Source organism: Gorilla gorilla, chromosome 3 (assembly GCF_029281585.2).
Source record: "Gorilla gorilla gorilla isolate KB3781 chromosome 3, NHGRI_mGorGor1-v2.1_pri, whole genome shotgun sequence".
NCBI classification, from domain to species: Eukaryota; Metazoa; Chordata; class Mammalia; order Primates; family Hominidae; genus Gorilla; species Gorilla gorilla.
Window position 1 is genome coordinate 173,646,209 of NC_073227.2, and position 17,596 is coordinate 173,663,804.

Consider the following 17,596-nt stretch of genomic DNA (forward strand, 5'->3'; position numbering starts at 1 on the left):
CCTTCTACTCTGGTGGTAAAGACAGAAGACTCCTGGAGCTCCCAGCTGCAATAATTACAGCCCTGTAGAGAAAGCTGGTGCCAGAGAATGAATGAAAGACAAAATACTGGAGAAGCCTGATGGGGTTTGAGTTCCTGGTCTCATTGTTACTCATGTCAGTTTTACCTGGTTCTGGTTGTCCCTGGAATTGGCAACTTCTTGCCCTTTCCAAGCATGATGACATGAGCCAATAAGTTTCCTTTTGGTCTGGGCTAGTTTGAGTTGGACATTTTCTCACTGGAACCAAGAGTCTTGTTTAAACAAACACACCACTATTACACTTACAGAGAGACAATTAGAAGTGTATTTATTTAGTGTATATATAACACTATATGTATGTGTGTGTGTGTATATATATATATATATATATATATATATTTTTTTTTTTTAATGCAAAGAAAAGTGTTGGGCCTCACGTCACTGGCTCTGGATAAGGCCAAATGTATGGGTGGAGCTGCCCCCTCCCGCGGTTGACCCAGTTAGCTCCTAGCATTTTCACGGCTCTTATGGGAGTCAGCATGTGTGCCCTGATGCTGTGGGAGCGTGGGTCCAAGTTTAGGGTCTGTGATTCACACTGTCTCTCTGGAACTGGGCTTTCTAACCTAACAGGGAAACTGGGCAATGCTGACAAAAAGAAGGTATTGGCTATCTAGTGTCCTTCCCAGCCTTGAACTCTCAGGCCACACTGACCCCTGTTCACTGTGCAGCCAGCGGCCAATAAAGGCAGACTGCATAGCTCAGCTCCGTTGTGGAAACCGCCTCTCCTCACCTCATTCCTGCCCCTTTCCAGTCTGCCTCTGTTTCCCTGTCACCTCTAATTTATATTCCAGATTTTGACCCCTCCCCTGCCCCTTTGGTTTTAACAACGAATCTTGGTTTTAACAACGAATCTTAGTTTTTCCTGTTTAACCCACATCCTCCCACCCTGCTTCTCTTGCTCATGCTCTGGACGCCCCTGGAACACTGATCCTGACGTGAATTCATGTGGCTGCTTCCTTAGAATCTTCATCTCAGTTGCCGGAGGTCTGACAGTACAAGCCAAGAGGAAGGATGGGGTTCCCTTAGGAATGGGACGGGGTGGGTTATGAACAGAAAGGCACCTTCATGCCAGGTAAAAAGCAATCAATTGGCACTTGTAACAAGATGGAGGTATTTCTGCATGGATTTCATGGAGTTAAGAGGTAAGTGGGTCTTAGCCCATTAACTGGCTTAGTTGGTCTCAGTGACATTCGGAGGTGCTGGGGAACATCTCAGGGAGGATTTACAGTGCCTCTTATTTTGTGAATCTGTCTTCCTGCCCAGAGAAGAAACAATCCTTCTCTTGTGCCTGTATTATCACCTAAAATAGATGCTTTCCTCTTTTTCTTAATAAAACTTGTATTTCCTTTCTCTGTGGACCCTCCAGAGGGCAAAGAAGAGAAGCTCAGATCTGGGTTGGAAAGAGCTGCTTCGAGCATTTTAATGATCAGTTAGGCTCCATCCCCAGTTTTCCCTCACCTTCCAAATTGGGGCCACTTTCTCTCCACCTCCACTTGCTTGTTAGTTCAATTATGATCGTTCTCTGCTTCCTTCCATATTGGATTTAATGTAGCTAAAAATACAATACAATACACACAATAGGACAATAGGAAATAAAGATAAAGAATGACATCAGGATCCAATAGATGGAAAGTGAGGAAAATGCAATTAAACCAGGAAACTTGGGAGAAAATGGTCATGGAAGATGAACAATACCATATTTGAGTTCTGCACTCACTGATGATAAAGACTGATTAGGTACTTAAGGAAAGATGATATGTAACTCCTAGCTCATTAAATAATTGGTTTTTCCGTTATTATTGAGCGTGCAGTAGCACCAAGCACTTTTCAGGATACAGAGATGAGTAAGACTGATCCCTATCCTCAAGGTGCTCAGTCTAATCTGCTCCCATTTTAACCTCATGCTTTGAGAGTAGTCATACATTTCTACATGTCTGATCCACCTACAACCCATTCAGTCCCATGGCTCATGACTCATGTAGTTGGTAAAACTAGTTCTACCACCTACTACAGACTACTGGACCAGGGGTCTATGTCCAAGCCAAAGAGCATATAGGCACTGGGATTCAGGGAGGTCAAATATCCACAATGTTCCTTGACACGAAACTACCTAATATATTTCCTCGATATTGCATGAAGACACACCAATTTGGGCAGATCACATTTTCCAACGCTGCCTGCAACAAATCCCTTATCCCACTTGCTCTTCTCATAATGTGGCTTTGACACGCCTCCAAGGACAGGTGGGGTTTATGTCCTTTCCACCTTGAACCTAGGTAGACTTTGTAACTGTCTCAAACAATAAAGTATGGCAGAAGTGATGTGATGTGATTTCTGAGTCTAGATTATAAAAATACTATGCATTTCTACTTTGCTCTCTTGGGACACTTGCTCTTGGAACTCAGCTGCCATGCTGTGAAGAAGCCCAAGGAGTCTATGGAGAGGCCCACATCGTAAAAGCCAAGGCCGCTGGACCTCAGGCTTGGCTGGGCTCCTATCCGACAGCCAGCACAAACTTGCCAGCCATGTGAGTCATCTGAAAGTGGGACCCCCAGATCCAGTTGAACTGCCCAGCCAATGCCGTGTGGGAGAGAGTTGAACCATTTGCACTGAGCCTCATGCAAATTGCAGATTTGTGTGAAAAATAAATTGAGTGTTGTTGTTTTAAGCTGCTAAGTTTTGAGGTGTTTAAGCAGCAATAGACTGCTGAAACACCCATCCAATCAGGTTTTCTCTCTTGGGAAGTGTGAACACTGGATGCCTCCAGGGGTGGGCCACTTGAGCTCAGGCTGAATCCCAAGCAATGCTGATTTTGCTGTTCTCCACAGTCCTATATACATTCTAGGCTGGAGTATCCTGCAAGCCAGCACGACTATGTCTGTGAAGAGGCAACATGCCAGTCTGCTTGAATGTCTTTCCAATTCTAGCACTAAACACACCTGTCTCTAACTTGAGAGTCCCTGGACATGCCTCTCCACTGCGACCTTAAAGAGGATCATATGCTGTTTATGTCAGCTCTAGTAAGTGGGAATTTTATTTTTTCACCTAGTGACCCAACCTTTACCAGCACTTAGATTTTAAAACTAGGCCTTTTACTTATCACCCCTATTCTAAGCCCTGGCTTTTTTCTCAGCATGATAGACCATTACTTCTGGGCCTAGGGTCCTGCCTTCACTGCCTCTGTTCCTTCTTATCTCAGCCTGCAGCCTCTGTTACTTCTTATCTCAGGCTATGCTCACCTTAAGGCATCCTTGACAATGACTGAAACTTTTTTTGTTTGTTTTTTTTTAGACAAGGCTGGAGTACAATGGTGTGATCTCATCTCACTGTAACCTCCGCCTCCCAGGTTCAAGTGATTCTCCTGCCTCAGCCGCCTGAGTAGCTGGGATTACAGGTACATGCCACTATGCCTGGCTAATTTTTGTATTTTTAGTTGAGACGGGGGTTTCACCATGTTGGCCAGGCTGGTCTCAAACTCCTGACCTCAGGTGATCTGCCTGCCTCGGCCTCCCAAAGTGGTGGGATTACAGGTGTGAGCCACTGCACCCCGCCAAGTGATGCCTTTTAAAACACTTTCCTACGGCTAGTTATTGGGGATGCAGTGCAGTGCAGTGATTAAAAACTTGTGCTTTGGAGTTGGAGAGACATGGAACAAGGTATAAGTTCTCTAAACCTACCTCATAAGTAATTACCAGGATTAAAATGAGATGATGTATGTTTAGTGTTTAGCACCTTCTGGCCGGGGTGGCTACCTCTTCAGATACCCAATATTCTTCCACCACTTTGTGAGACAGAATCCCTTATTGTTGAAAGTGATAATGTACCAACCATAGAGATGACTGTTCCCTGCTGCCTTGCAGAGATTGGCCAATGAGATGTAAGCAGAGTTGCTTCACTGGGCTGGCAGGAAAGCTCTTTAAAAGTGGCTGACCTACTTGGGAGGCTCACCCTTGTGCTGGTTCCCTCTTTTTCCTTCTTGTGAATATCATGCTGGAGTTACAACCACCATTTTGGATCATGTGGCAACACAGGAAAGAAGCCCTGTACTAATGAAGGTGGGGAAGAGTTAGAAGGAACTTGTGTCCTAGATGACCAGGGAGCGGCCATATGAGCTCACCTTGAATCAGGAACTTAATTCCTAACTGATCCTCATGATGAATGCTGGTCAAGATGCATCCTTTCCCTAACTCTGTGGGACTGCATGCTCTTTGGGTCCATGCTGTCTCCAGTCTGGCTAAGTTCTAGTTAAAACAGGGAGGAAACAGACTCTGCATCAGTTTCTAGGGGTAGATTGATGCCATAATGGACCAGGTTTAACTTTAGTTGAGACTTTTAGGAGAAATCTTCCTGCCTGTTGTTTGTCAATAATACTGACTGGTCTTTGTGAGCCGAAAGAATAAATCCTTATTCAAGGAAGTCTTCATGTTATCTACATCTTATGAATCTGCCGTTCAGCCTTACTTTCTTCTAATATCAAGGTGTGAGATGAGGTTAAAATTAAAGGCGTGAAGAAAAGTGAGTAATCAGGAAAAAAAGAGGTTTTCTTGTGGATTTTTCCATTTTTACTAGAATTTTTTTTTTTTTTTTTGAGATGGAGTTTCACTCTGTCACCCAGCCTGCAGTGCAGTGGCTCAATCTTGGCACTCACTGCAACCTCCGCCTCCCAGGTTCAAGCAATTCTCCTGCCTCAGCCTCCCGAGATGCTGGGATTACAGGTGACAGCCACCGTGCCTGGCTAATTTTTGTATTTTTAGTAGAGACAGGGTTTCACCATATTGGTCAGACTGGTCTCGAACTCCTGACCTCAGGTGATCCACGTGCCTCAGCCTCCCAAAGTGCTGGGATTACAGGCATGAGCCACCATGCCTGGCCTACTAGAAATATTTTTAAAAGTTATATTCTCATAAACAATTAAAATTTCATTCCTTCATTTAAAAATGTTTTGTAAGGAAGAATAAAGACAAGAATGTGTAATAATATATTTTAGATATGCAGAAAGTCTACTTAATTTTTAGGTTAGACAATTTTATACAAAGCAGGTCCCTTTTTGAATTGGTATTGTTTCGTTTATTTAAAGAATTATATGGATCAAAAGAGGGCAATTAAGAATTATGAATTATGAATTCTTTTTCATAGACACAGAAATTAAAAGAACTTTTCCTTAGAAAGATGCATAATTCACCTCTACTCTTAGTAAATAAAACATTTTAGTAAACAAATATCTTATCCTCAAATACACTTTTATTCTAAATATTGATATTAATTACATAGAAATTCACGTAGAAGCTATTCATTCCTCATATCTTATAGTGCTTTATTTTTAAATTTATAAATGTTTTTCAATCTATCACTGCCAAATGAGCAATTTAGCACACAAACATGTACTTATTTTATTTAAAAAAAATGGAGTTGAGAATAATTTATATATACATATGTATACTGACATTTATAAAATTGTAAATCATACTGGAAAAATACTATACATATTATTCTCAGTATGCAAAGTAGGAGAAAAACACCTAAAACCTTTAATCAGTCTTAAAATTCTGATAATTTTACAAATTAGTTCTAATCCGTAGCAATGGGACCATTTCTTTTTCTTTTCTTTGAGACAGAATCTTGCTCTGTCACCCAGGATGCAGTGCAGTGGCACAATCTTGGCTCACTGCAACTGCCGCCTCCTGGGTTCAAGTGATTCTTGGGCCTCAGCCCCCTGAGTAGGTGGGATTACAGATGTGTACTACCACACCTGGCTAATTTTTGCATTTTTGTGAAAATGGGGTTTCACCATGTTGGCCAGGCTGGTCTCGAACTCCCGAGCTCAGGCAATCCACCAGCCGTGGACTCCCAAAGTGTTAGGAAGTAAGCCACTGTGCCTGGCTGGGACCACTTCTAATATGAGGCTTACAAGGTAGAATTTATATGCTGCTGGGACAAAAGCTAAGTGGTAAATATGACATCAGATGATCTAACTGACGTTCTCAGCAGATACTCTGCATCACTTGTAAAACAAAAGAAAGTCAAACACGGTGTTTTTTTTTTTTTTACGTAATTTTCAGTTAACTTTAAATACAAGATATACATGTGTTAAATTATTACTAATCTACCAGATTATTTTTTAACTTGTTGAATACCTATAATCTCTGCTTTTTCTGAAAGCTGGCATTTATTAAACATGTGGAGTTTTCACATGTTCCTGGCATTATTTATAATTTGAGGTGTTTCATCGAAGTCAGAGTAATACATTGCTTACTCTCCACTGATTTTTACACTGGAAAAATGTTGTTTGCTGCAGTGTAGTAGCTACATATCATTCTTTAGTCCTTTACATGCAGACCAAAGAAATGAAAACTGGCTGGGCATGGTGGCTTATGCCTGTAATCCCAACATGTTGGGAGGCTGAGGTGGGCGGATCACTTGAGCCCAGGAGTTTGAGACTAGCTTGGCCAACATGGCGAAACCCTGTCTCTACTAAAAATACAAAAATTAGTTGTGCATGCAGTTGTGTACGCCTATAATCCCAGCTACTTGGGAGGCTGAGGCAGGAGGATCACCTGAGCCTGGGAGGTGGAGGCTGCAGTGAGCCAAGATCGTACCACTGCACTCCAGCCAGGGCAACAGAGCAAAACCCCATCTTAAAAAAAAAAAAAAAAAAAGGAAATGTAAAACTGTTAAGAATATGCTTTTCATAAAAGTCCAGTTACTTATTTACAAAATACTAAAGGCTAATGATAAGGTGATATGAACTGAGGAGTACCATTACCCAAGCCTTCTGTACCTGAAGTCCAATTGTAAAAAAAACCCCAAAGCCCATCCACCTTTGTCTTAAACAGGTCTACATTGTACTTCTAAACTTGTACAGTCTTCATGAAATTAACATCTTCATGTTATCTTAAGCACTTTGGTTTAGAAACTTCTTAAAATATCATTCAAAAAGAGCTTAGAGCATGTACAGAGTTCATATAAAGCTCTATTTTACATAATTGTATATACTGCTATCTCAGGAACATGATATGTTATTTAGAAAAGATAGTAGGGCAAAAAAACAAAACACGAGGTCCAGGTACAAATAATTCCAGCCTGTTATGGTGGCTCACGCCTGTAATCCCAGGACTTTTGGAGGCTGTGGTGAGAGGATTGCTTGAACCTAGAAGTTCAAAACCAGCCTGAGCAACACGGTGAAACCCTATCTGTACAAAAGATACAAAAAATTAGCCAGTCCTAGTAGTGCACACCAGTAGTCCCAGCTACTTGGCAGGCTGAGGTAATAGAATCACCTGAGCCTGGGAAGTTGAGGCTGCAGTGAGCCATAATCACACCATTGCACTCCAGCCTGGGCATCAGCGTGAGACCCGGTCTCAAAAAAAGAAAAATGAAAAAGAAAAACACCCAAAAACTATCCCCAAGAGGACTAAGAAGGAAATAAAACTTTGGTGCCAGACAAGACAGTATCAAGATAAAGCCAAAGAGTTGCTAAAAACAAAAAATAATAATAATTCAGGCAATTGGTTGTCTGGGTTCTGCAATTTGAAATATTCCACTCGACACTAATATACAGGAACTCTTTTGGTCATTGTCACATAGCAGAAATGCTGCTATATGTGAAGTTGTTCTGGACTGCTTGTTATAGATATTAAATGGAAACCCCAGAATTCATCCTGAATGTCTCTGAATGTGAAAAGTCACATGCGTTAATTTAATTCAGTATAAAATTTCCATGTTCTCCCACAAGGAGGATTTCAGCAGTGTCTTCCCAGCATGAAACCATGTCTTATCACTCCACCAGATTCAGAATTGGTACTAATTCTGACAGAAGCTGAAACTAAAGCCTATGTTTTCTTTAGTCAACATAAGGCCTTTTTTCAGAGATGGTGTGAATTAATAGTTTAAACAACCAAAATAAAAGAATAGACAAGTATTTTCTTAACATATCCATTTCCATTGCTAGAGCTGCGGTGATCAGCAGAAGCATCTGCCTGGCTGTCAATATCAAGGTGGATCCAGGCTGTTGGAACTGGTGGATCCAGGGGTTGGAATGGAGGAATACTAAAAATGAGACTTGGAACTTGGAAGGCCTACACCACGAGGGCCAATTCTGCCATAAGCCCTATTGCCCAGATATGTTACATAAAACACCCAGATATTACAGTGAAAGTCAGTGTGTGGCCAGACACAGTGGCTCACAATAGTAATCCAGCACTTTGGGAGGCCGAGGCTGGTGGATCACTTGAGGTCAGGAGTTTGAGACCAGCCTGGCCAACATGGTGAAAACCCCATCTCTACTAAAAATACAAAAATTAGCTGGGCATAGTGACACAGGCCTGTAATCTCAGTTACTTGGGAGGCTGAGGCAAGAGAATTGCTTGAACCTGGGAGGCGGAGGTTGCAGTGAGCCGAGATCGTGACACTGCACTCTAACCTGGGTGACAGAGTGAGACTCCATCTCAAAAAAAAAAAAAAAAAAAAGTCAGGTGAGAAGTAGCACATAGTGAAAATGAATATAGTAATTTTACAGCTGGTCGGGCTCAGTGGCTCATGCCTGTAATCCCAGCACTTTGGGGGGCTGAGACAGGAGGATTGCTTGAGCCCAGGAGTTTGAAACCAGCCTGGGCAACATAGTGAGACCCTGTCTCTAAAAAATAAAATAAAATAATTTTACAGCTTTTGGTTCTCCTGTATTATACAGCATAACTGGGAGAAAAAAAAACTATGAAATTATTTTCCCAAGACCAGTTTTACTCATCTTTGTCACATTTGTTTGATGTGGGTTATCCAGGAGCCACCTACATCAAGGTGGATCCAGGCTGTGGTCTTGCATTGGGTAATAAAGCCCTTCCCAGAGGGAGGAGTCACACCATTGGGTCAAGAGTCATGAATGGGTATTTTTACATATTTATTAAAACAAGTTTCCTGAGAAGTTTGACTAGGCTATGTTGTTGTTAACCTAGTTTGCTTAAAATGTACAAAAATGCAATCAAACTTACATATCTTTTAAATATTCAAAAGTCAGATTTTGTTCTGATTGCCCTATCCAATTAGGGCAAATTAGTGAGGGTTTTTTTGTTTTTTGTTTTGTTTTTCTAACAATAGTCTGAAACATAAAATTAAGTTTGGGTTTAAAAACAATTCTTGAAACTGTCATAAACATATGATATCTATTGATTAAACAGTAATAAAAAGACACAAGGTACAAGAATTGAGGCTTGGCTGTTCTGGCTGTATACTAACTTCATATACCCTGACAGAATAAACTATCTTTTTAAAAAGTGCTTTGTACACTGCACAATTATAGCTTTACCAAATAAAAACTCAATGACATGTCGCTGAAATTTGCTTCTTCTAGAATTTGAAATTATTTAAAATAGTGCACGAGAATATTTTTATCATATTATATAATATGACTTCATCAACATGAAGTTCCAGGACCCCAGATACTTCTCTGAAAAGTTCATTATTTGATAGGGTTGGATCAAATGTAAAGGCCCAGGTGTTCAAAGATCTTAGATACCTAAAGAGAGAAAGAGGCAAATGGAGGCTCTTCTGAGAGTCAAAATGTTGATGAGAAACAAACTGAAAGTAGCACACACAGGCAGAAAAATAGACAAGTTATGATTCAGAAAACAATTGTATGCAATTTTGGCATAAATATCTGAGAGTCACTGTGGGCCATGAGTTGAAAAGGAACATGCAAGAGAGCAAGGAAAACACAAAGCCTCATTCAGATGTGCTGGTGAGAATATGACAGAAAATCTGTTGAAGTTATGTACCATGAAGTCTGTCTTTTGTCAAAGTTCTATGCAGTCCCAGGATAGCGTGATAGCAGTGGTTAAACACAACCAGCTAGTTATAGCTTTCATTGTATGGAAAGACCTCTCTGGTCTGGAACTCTGCCTTTGAAATTATCCACGTAGTTCAGAAGGCAAATACTTGTTAAAGGGATCCCAAAAGGTAGGAGACAAGTAGTTTTTGTTATGCATTAGGGCAGACTTTCAAGCACAAGACACAAAATTGAGCAGCAAATGTTTGGGTAGTCCCATCTCCCTTCGGTTTATATGTGGGTAGTAAAATAAATAAAATTTTCCTTCTTTGTCTCTTTCTTGAAATAAAATATCAGGTATCCAAGGAGAGCTGAGGATTCTCAATTTGCTAGATTGCTTTAAAGGGGTCAGATTTAGAAAATTAAGGAATAAATGGAGAACGATTTTATTGGAGTAGGTGTGGTCAATAGGCCCTTTTCCATTTTGTGCCATTGCTTTTAGCACAAGGATGTCAAAAATATCACATAGAATGTCATCTCTGATGGACTGACAGAGACCTCCTGTTGTGCTGTGTTAGGACATGAGGCTTATCCCAGCTTGGCAGGAGAGAATGCTAAGCATGATGAGTGAGATCTGCCACAGGCACGGATATTTCCTGCTCCTCTTCTGTTTGTTTCAAACCACCTTCAGGATCTCTGAAACATAGAAGGCTGACAGATGACTCCCACCTGCACATACTTCCTACCCACATGTCACATCCAAGGGAGGTATGGTGAAACAAGTGTGAGCTTTGCAGAAATGCTGACAAGCAAGGGAATTTCAGCTGAGGAGAACATTAGTTCTTTCACTGAAGATTCCTAGTTTCTCTGAGAAGTTCTTAAGGGTGACCAGACCTGGCCATGCTAGGGTCTACAAGTTACCAAACGCCACCTCATCAGGACTGTGGACCCCTCTCACTGTGTCTTCTTGGCAGGCAGAGCTTACTGACCCCCTGGGATGGTGTATTCATTAAAATACTTGCTGTGTTTGGTGTCTTTTCCATGACATAACCCTCCTCGAGAAAAGTTCCTGCTGAATGTAGTTTACCTGTCCCAGGACTTGAATAATCAGAGGAAATTATCCAAAGCTGGTTAGTGACCCAAAAGGAAACCATCGATAAAACAGCTTCCTGATTTAGGCCCTAAGGAATGAAGCAGAAAGGTGACGAACATTTATCATGACCAGAGTGAGTGCAGTGAGCTAGAAGTTGGCTGAGAGGAGGCAACACATGTTGATCAGAAGTGAGCACATCACCCGCCTCCTTCTCCACCCTCAGAGGCAGCGATGGAAGGCAGCCAGGCCTTTTCCTAGTACTTCTCAATTGCACATTCTTCCAAGTGCAAGTGATGCCATCATTAGGAAGAGCGGGCGTTGGAAGAAACAGCAAAAGGTTCTTGTGTCTATGTTGATTTGAAATTAATTAAATTTGTATCCTCTTCATCCTCTGTTGGCAGCCTCAGCAGACTCCCTCAGGGGCTGCTTCTCTTGGAAAACATGAGCGCCATTCAGGTTTAGGATTCACTGTCACTGTAAAAAAAAAAAAAAAAAAAAAAAAAAAAAAAAAAAAAAAAAAAACAACGCACACACACACACACAAAACAGTAATATATTTCTTTCTTTTTTTTTTTTTTTTTTGAGACGGAGTCTGGCTCCGTCGCCCAGGCTGGAGTGCAGTGGCACGATCTCGGCCCACTGCAAGCTCCACCTCCCAGGTTCAGGTCATTCTCCTGCCTCAGCCTCCTGAGTAGCTGGGACTACAGGCACCCACCACCAAGCCTGGCTAATTTTTTGTATTTTTTTTTTTTTTAGTAGAGGCGGGGTTTCACCGTGTTAGCCAGGATGGTCTCGATCTCCTGACCTTGTGATCTGCCCGCCTTGACCTCCCAAAGTGCTGGGATTACAGGTGTGAGCCACTGCGCCCGGCCAACAGTAACGTATCTCTAAGAAGCTAAAGAGAGCTGGTCACTCCATTATGGAGGTGACTGAAGAGATCACAAACCGTCAGGAAGCCAATGGTGTCCGGCTTACAATTTCTGAAATGAAGGTCAGTCTAAATTGTATATCTGATCCATGAGGAAGAAATCCATGAAAGCCAAAAAATAATCCCCAGCTCTTTCTCCTCATAGCCCTCCCCAGTGCTGATGCAGAGAGAAGCAGATGGAGTTGGGGGTTCCCCGTTTAATAAATCTAATCCCATTCTCTATGAATACGTGCCAAATTGCCTTTTTCTGAAGCAAATTTTCCACATGCCGTTTTCTCTCAAGAGTTTGTGGTCCTGGCATGTCTTCAACAGCCCGTTTTGTTCATACCTACAAAGGAGCTGGAGGGGCCTTCTCAGTGTCATTTAGAATTCAAACATCGGGCATCCTGGGGTGTGAGCAGACATAAATGATGAACACGGTATTTGAACATTACCATGCTGTTGGCTAATTTGGTCTTTTGCTTCTAACTTGGCTGTCTTTGCCAAGTACCTGGCTCCACACCTTTTTCCTGGTGGGCCCACAGCTCCACCAAGTCTCCTGGAAAACGGGTGGCACTTCCCTTCCTCGCGCTTCTCTTTTTAGTTCTGTACTCCCTTCACTCACATCCTAGCAGGCCTCTATTTGAAGTGACCTCTGCTTCCAAGGGAGCTTGAATGATAATGATCAACAGATCTGGTATCTCCCTCGCTCATAGGTGTGGATAGTCTGCAATTGGTGATATTCTTCTGACTCCTACTTCAGTGCTCTCCTACTCAGTGAAACTCCATGTGTTTCTAAAAGGACTTTGGAGCAACTGAGACACACATAGATAGATAGACAGACAGACAGATAGATAAATAGGTAGATAAGTAGATAGATAATGGATGGATCGATCCATGAAAGGGCAGGAGACATTGTGTATAGGTTTGTGTGTGGTGTTTGTTCATGTTGTGAAGACAGAGGCATAAGCTATCATAAGGAGAGAAGAACAATGGGAAAGGAGGGGGAGGACAGAATTTTATCTGAGGCAGGGAAGTGAACAAAAGGACAAACTAGGGTGGGCGTGGTGGCTCACACCTGTCATCGCAGCTCTTTGGGAGGCTGAGGCAGGAGGATTGCTTGAGTCCAGGAGTTTGAGACCAGCCTGGGCAATACAGTGAGACCCCATCTCTAAAAAATTAAACATTAGCCAAGTGTGGTGGTGCACACCTGTAGTCCCAGTTCCTCAGGAGGCTGAGGTGGGAGGATTGCAGGAGCCCTACCGTTCGAGGCTGTAGTGAGCTGTGATTGTGCCACTGCACTCCAGCCTGGGTAAGAGAGACACCCTGTCTCAAAAAAAAAAAAAAAAAAAAAAAAAGACAAACGATATCAAAATGTATTTCAAATGAAAGCCTGGTTGAAAACTTAGAAATGTTTCATCTGAAGAGTAGATATGACAACCCCTTTCACTTATGTCACCCTGAATAACTTTTAAATTAGCCAAGGAGGTTTAATTTCTTAGAAATTGGGTGGTAGTAAGAGAATATTTGAAAGATCCAGGAGTCTATCTCTATAGAACGTAAGTCTCTGAATTGCGTGTTTTCCTTTGTGACCTTATCTTGAAATTTCAGCCACTTGAAGCAGAGTATAATATACAGCTGAACAACAAAGGCAAAGCCCTCTTTTGTCCACAACATTAATCTTTGTCCAGCTGTTGTAATAGAAGTGATTTTTGAAGTTAATTATTATAAAATTTGTCCATATTCATTGGTTAAAAAAATAGAAAATACAAATAAGCAAAACAAAAATACCAATAATCTCACTACATTAACATTTTGGTATTTATTCTCCCAAAGATTTTTCTGTGATAATGATATATATTCTTTTGTACAAAATGGGATCATATTTTATATATTGTTCTGTAATCTGCTTTTCTCACTCTCATTCACATGTAAACATCTGTCTCTGCTAATAAATATACAATATCTTTTTAGTGTCTACATAGCTTCCTATTGTCTCACTAAATCAAAAACTTTTTTTAGCCAATCCCTTATTGTTAAACATTTAGGCTACTTCAAATTTTTAATTTTTATTTATTATAAACATTGCTACATCTTTGGAAACTTCCAGTAGTTACCTTTGCATGTATCTCTAGAAAAGGAATTGTTAGGTCAAAGTATAGACAGTTTTAAAGCTTTAATGGCCCATTGTCAAATTATCCCCCTTTCCTAGAAATTTTTACAATTTACATTCTTCCAACACTACTCTTTAGGGAACTATCCTTTTCCCCACATCCTCTCCAACATTGAATATTATTATTTTCTTTTTTTGTGTGAGTCCAATAGGTGAAAATGGTTTCATATTTACTGTTACTCTTTTATTACCACAAAGAATAAACCTTTTACAAAGCTTAGTTGGTAATTTTAATTTCTTCCTTTGCTGAATTGCTTATTAATAGTCTCTGCTCATATTTAAAGTGGAACAATTATTATTGTATTTTTAGATAGGCTCTTGCCATGTCACCCAGGCTGGAGTGCAGTGGCAAGATCTTAGCTCACTGCAGCCTCGACCTCCTGGGCTCAAGCAATCCTACCACCTCATCTCCCCTTCCCCCAGTAGCTGGGACTACAGTTGTGTGCCACAACACCTAGCTAACTTTTGTGGAGACAGGGTCATGCCATGTTGTCTAGGCTGGTCTCGAACTCCTGGGCTCAAGCAATCCACCCACCTCAGCCTCTCAAAGTGCTGGGATTACAGGTGTGAGCCACCATGGCCAGCCAGCCTATTGTGTTTTTTGAAGTACAAGAACATTGAGTTTTTAATGTAGTTAAATCTATCCCTTTTTTTTTTTTTTTTTTTGAGACAGAGTCTCGCTCTGTCACCCAGGCTGGAGTGCAGTGGTGCTATCTCGGCTTGCTGCAAGCTCCACCTCCCAGGTTCACACCATTCTCCTGCCTCAGCCTCCCAAGTAGCTGGGACTACAGGTGCCTGCCACCATGCCCGGCTAATTTTTTTGTACTTTTTTAGTAGAGACGGGGTTTCACCGTGTTAGCCAGGATGGTCTCGATCTCCTGACCTCGTGATCCGCCCACCTCGGCCTCCCAAAGTGCTAGGATTACAGGCGTGCACCACGGTGCCCGGCCAAATCTATCCTTTTCAAATATGATTTCTGACTTGTGTGTCATGCTTTCAAACTCGTTCCCTCCTTAAAGCTATATAATATTTTTCTATATTTTTTCTGGCTTTTTTTCTTTCTTTTTAACACTCAAACTCACCTGGAGTATATTTTAGTATAAAGCATGAGGTTGAGCTCTAAATTTCCCCCCAAATGTTAGTCAGTTGTCCCAAGACTATTTATTAAATAATGCACTTGCTATGCAATGTTAATTCTAATTTGATTCCAAGTGTACACTGTTTTAATTGTTCATCAAGCATGACACGCTCCCTGTGAACTCCCCACCCTTAATCCATCTTACAATTTCACTTTTTCCTTCTTTTAGAATTATCCTGGCTATTTGCAACCAGTTATTCTTCCACATGAAATATGCATAGGGATTTTTAAGATGACTGGGTTGAATTTAAGATGACCATTTTTACTTGGTTGAGTATTTCATTAGGAACACAGTATACCTCTCCATTCGTTCAAGTCTTTTATGTCCCACAATAAGAATCTGAACATTTTATATTATCACCTGCATTTTTTCAGTTAAGTTTATCCCTGGGTAGTTTACGTTTGTGCCGTTTTTATGACATTACCAATGTTGGTGTGTGCTAACGAGTGGCTTTTTTAGCATAGTAGATAAGAGCCCTGGGTCAGTTGTCCTGAGTCTGAATCAGGGTTCACTTTCTTGCTATGTGACATTAGGCAAATTAACCTTTCTTAGCCGGAGTTTCTTATCTCATCTCACCTGCAAAACATACATAACTATACTATGAGCTTATTGTTTTGTAAACAATAAATGAGAAAATGCAGGTGAAATACTATACTCCAGGCCTGACACACAGACACATGAATGAATGTTAGTAATCCTTATTTTGCAGGTTTTACATAAGTAGCCAGTGTTTGTTGGTAAAACACTAGCATGAATATTGTTTCAAATATCTAAAGGCTTTCAGCAACCATCTTCCAAAACAAACTTTAAATTTCTAAGGAGAAGCATTTTGAAGGCTCACTGTGGGACACTGTCCATCAACAAGAACTTGTTTAACTTAAAGCACCAAAGAGGAAAAGAAGCTCAAGCTATGGTGCCCACTGCCACAGCTCTGTGGACTGTGAGCAACTGACAAAGCACTGCTACTAGTTGCCTCGCCTGTGGGACATCAGGCCACTCCCAGAGTGTAGCAGCTCTTACTGGTGCTGGGATGGACATCAGGCATGTTGGTAAAGCAGCAAGCTGGGACCTGGCCCGCCACTTGTGCCTGGAGGCATTCTCTCCCAAATGCTCCTTCCTTTATTTAGTTAGATATGTTTCCTGCTGTCTTTTTGGCTATTTATTTTCTCTGTGGAATCATCAAATAAACCTAGACATTTTTAATTCTGAAAAGTCCTAGAGTTCTCTGTTAAAAAGATCCTAGCAAACTGTCACAGAATTGCAACAAATCAAATAAGTGATCCCTTTTCAAACCTTTAGTTTGAAAGCAGTTTTGGTAACTTAACTATGATGGGAACATTAGCAAGCAATTTTTCTAGGAATGCTAGACAGATACTTTAAGAATGTGGGCCAAGTGTGGTGGCTAATGCCTGTAATCCTAGCAACTTGGGAGGCCAGGGCACTTGAGCCTCAAGGACCATTTGAGCCCATGAGTTCGAGACCAGCCTGGGGAACATAGTGAGACACTGTCTCTACAAAAAATTCAAAAATTAGCTGGGCATGGTGGCTCGTGTCAGTAGTCCCAGCTATTAAAAGTAATGGCAAAAACTGCAATTACTTTTGCACCAACCTTATACCTTATGTTTGGGTGGCTGAGGTGGGAGGGTTGCCTGAGACTGGGAAGGTTGAGGCTGTAGTGAGCTGAGATCACACCACTACACTCTAGTCGTCTGGGCAAGAGAGTGAGACCCTATCTCAAAAAAAAAAAAGAAAAAAGAAAGTGGAACACCTTTCCCAAAAGCCTGTATAGTAACAGGCTGACAAATAAAACCAAATTTAATTGATTAGAAAGCATCATTGTATTGTTTTCTTTAAGAAGGCATGTAATGGGCATGCTACCAGTTAAATAAGGACTGATGCAACTGTAATACCTTGTTTCATAATTGCCCCTTTGTTGCAGTCAGGATTAGATAAGTCATCTTTGTTCTCCTGACCAGTCTATCTTGTAACAATCCCTCTTTATGACCACAGCTCATGTACTCTGTCTCCAAAGATGGCAATAAACCTATGTTAAAACTTTCTTGTGTTATGATGCTCTCTAACTCATTTTTGTGGGGAGTGCAGAGTTCAGTTTAGCATAAAGTCACATAACAATTAGATCAGGCTCCCTTTCTCTTCAATAGAATGTCCTTTCTCCTTCCTGCAAGAGGCCTGGTCTCAGGTGGAATGATTGAGGTAATGCATCTGGCTAACATCAGAGGCAAGCCTAGTCATGCACATAGATCATGCCTGTGTTGTGGATATAATCTGGGCCACTATTCAAGCAATGCTGTGGTTTTTAAAAGTAAGTACATCTTCTCTCATCCAACACATACATGCACACACACACGTGCGCACGTGCATCTGTGTTTTAATAATATTATTTGAGGTTATCATCCTGCAGGATTATAAACTGTTACTTTGTATCCCT

The 17,596-nt window shown here is 41.2% G+C and overlaps 1 protein-coding gene across 1 annotated transcript in view; it reads right to left on the reverse strand.

Annotated features, from left to right (window-relative positions):
- Nucleotides 1-8,954: 8,954 nt before the first annotated feature.
- TMEM154 (transmembrane protein 154) overlaps nt 8,955-17,596 on the reverse strand; it is a 53,900-nt gene continuing 45,258 nt past the window's right edge. The window contains exon 7 of the mRNA XM_019025072.4: nt 8,955-11,402. Coding sequence (XP_018880617.1) covers nt 11,387-11,402 — 16 coding nt within the window. The 3' untranslated portion in view covers nt 8,955-11,386. The remainder of the gene's footprint in view (nt 11,403-17,596) is intronic.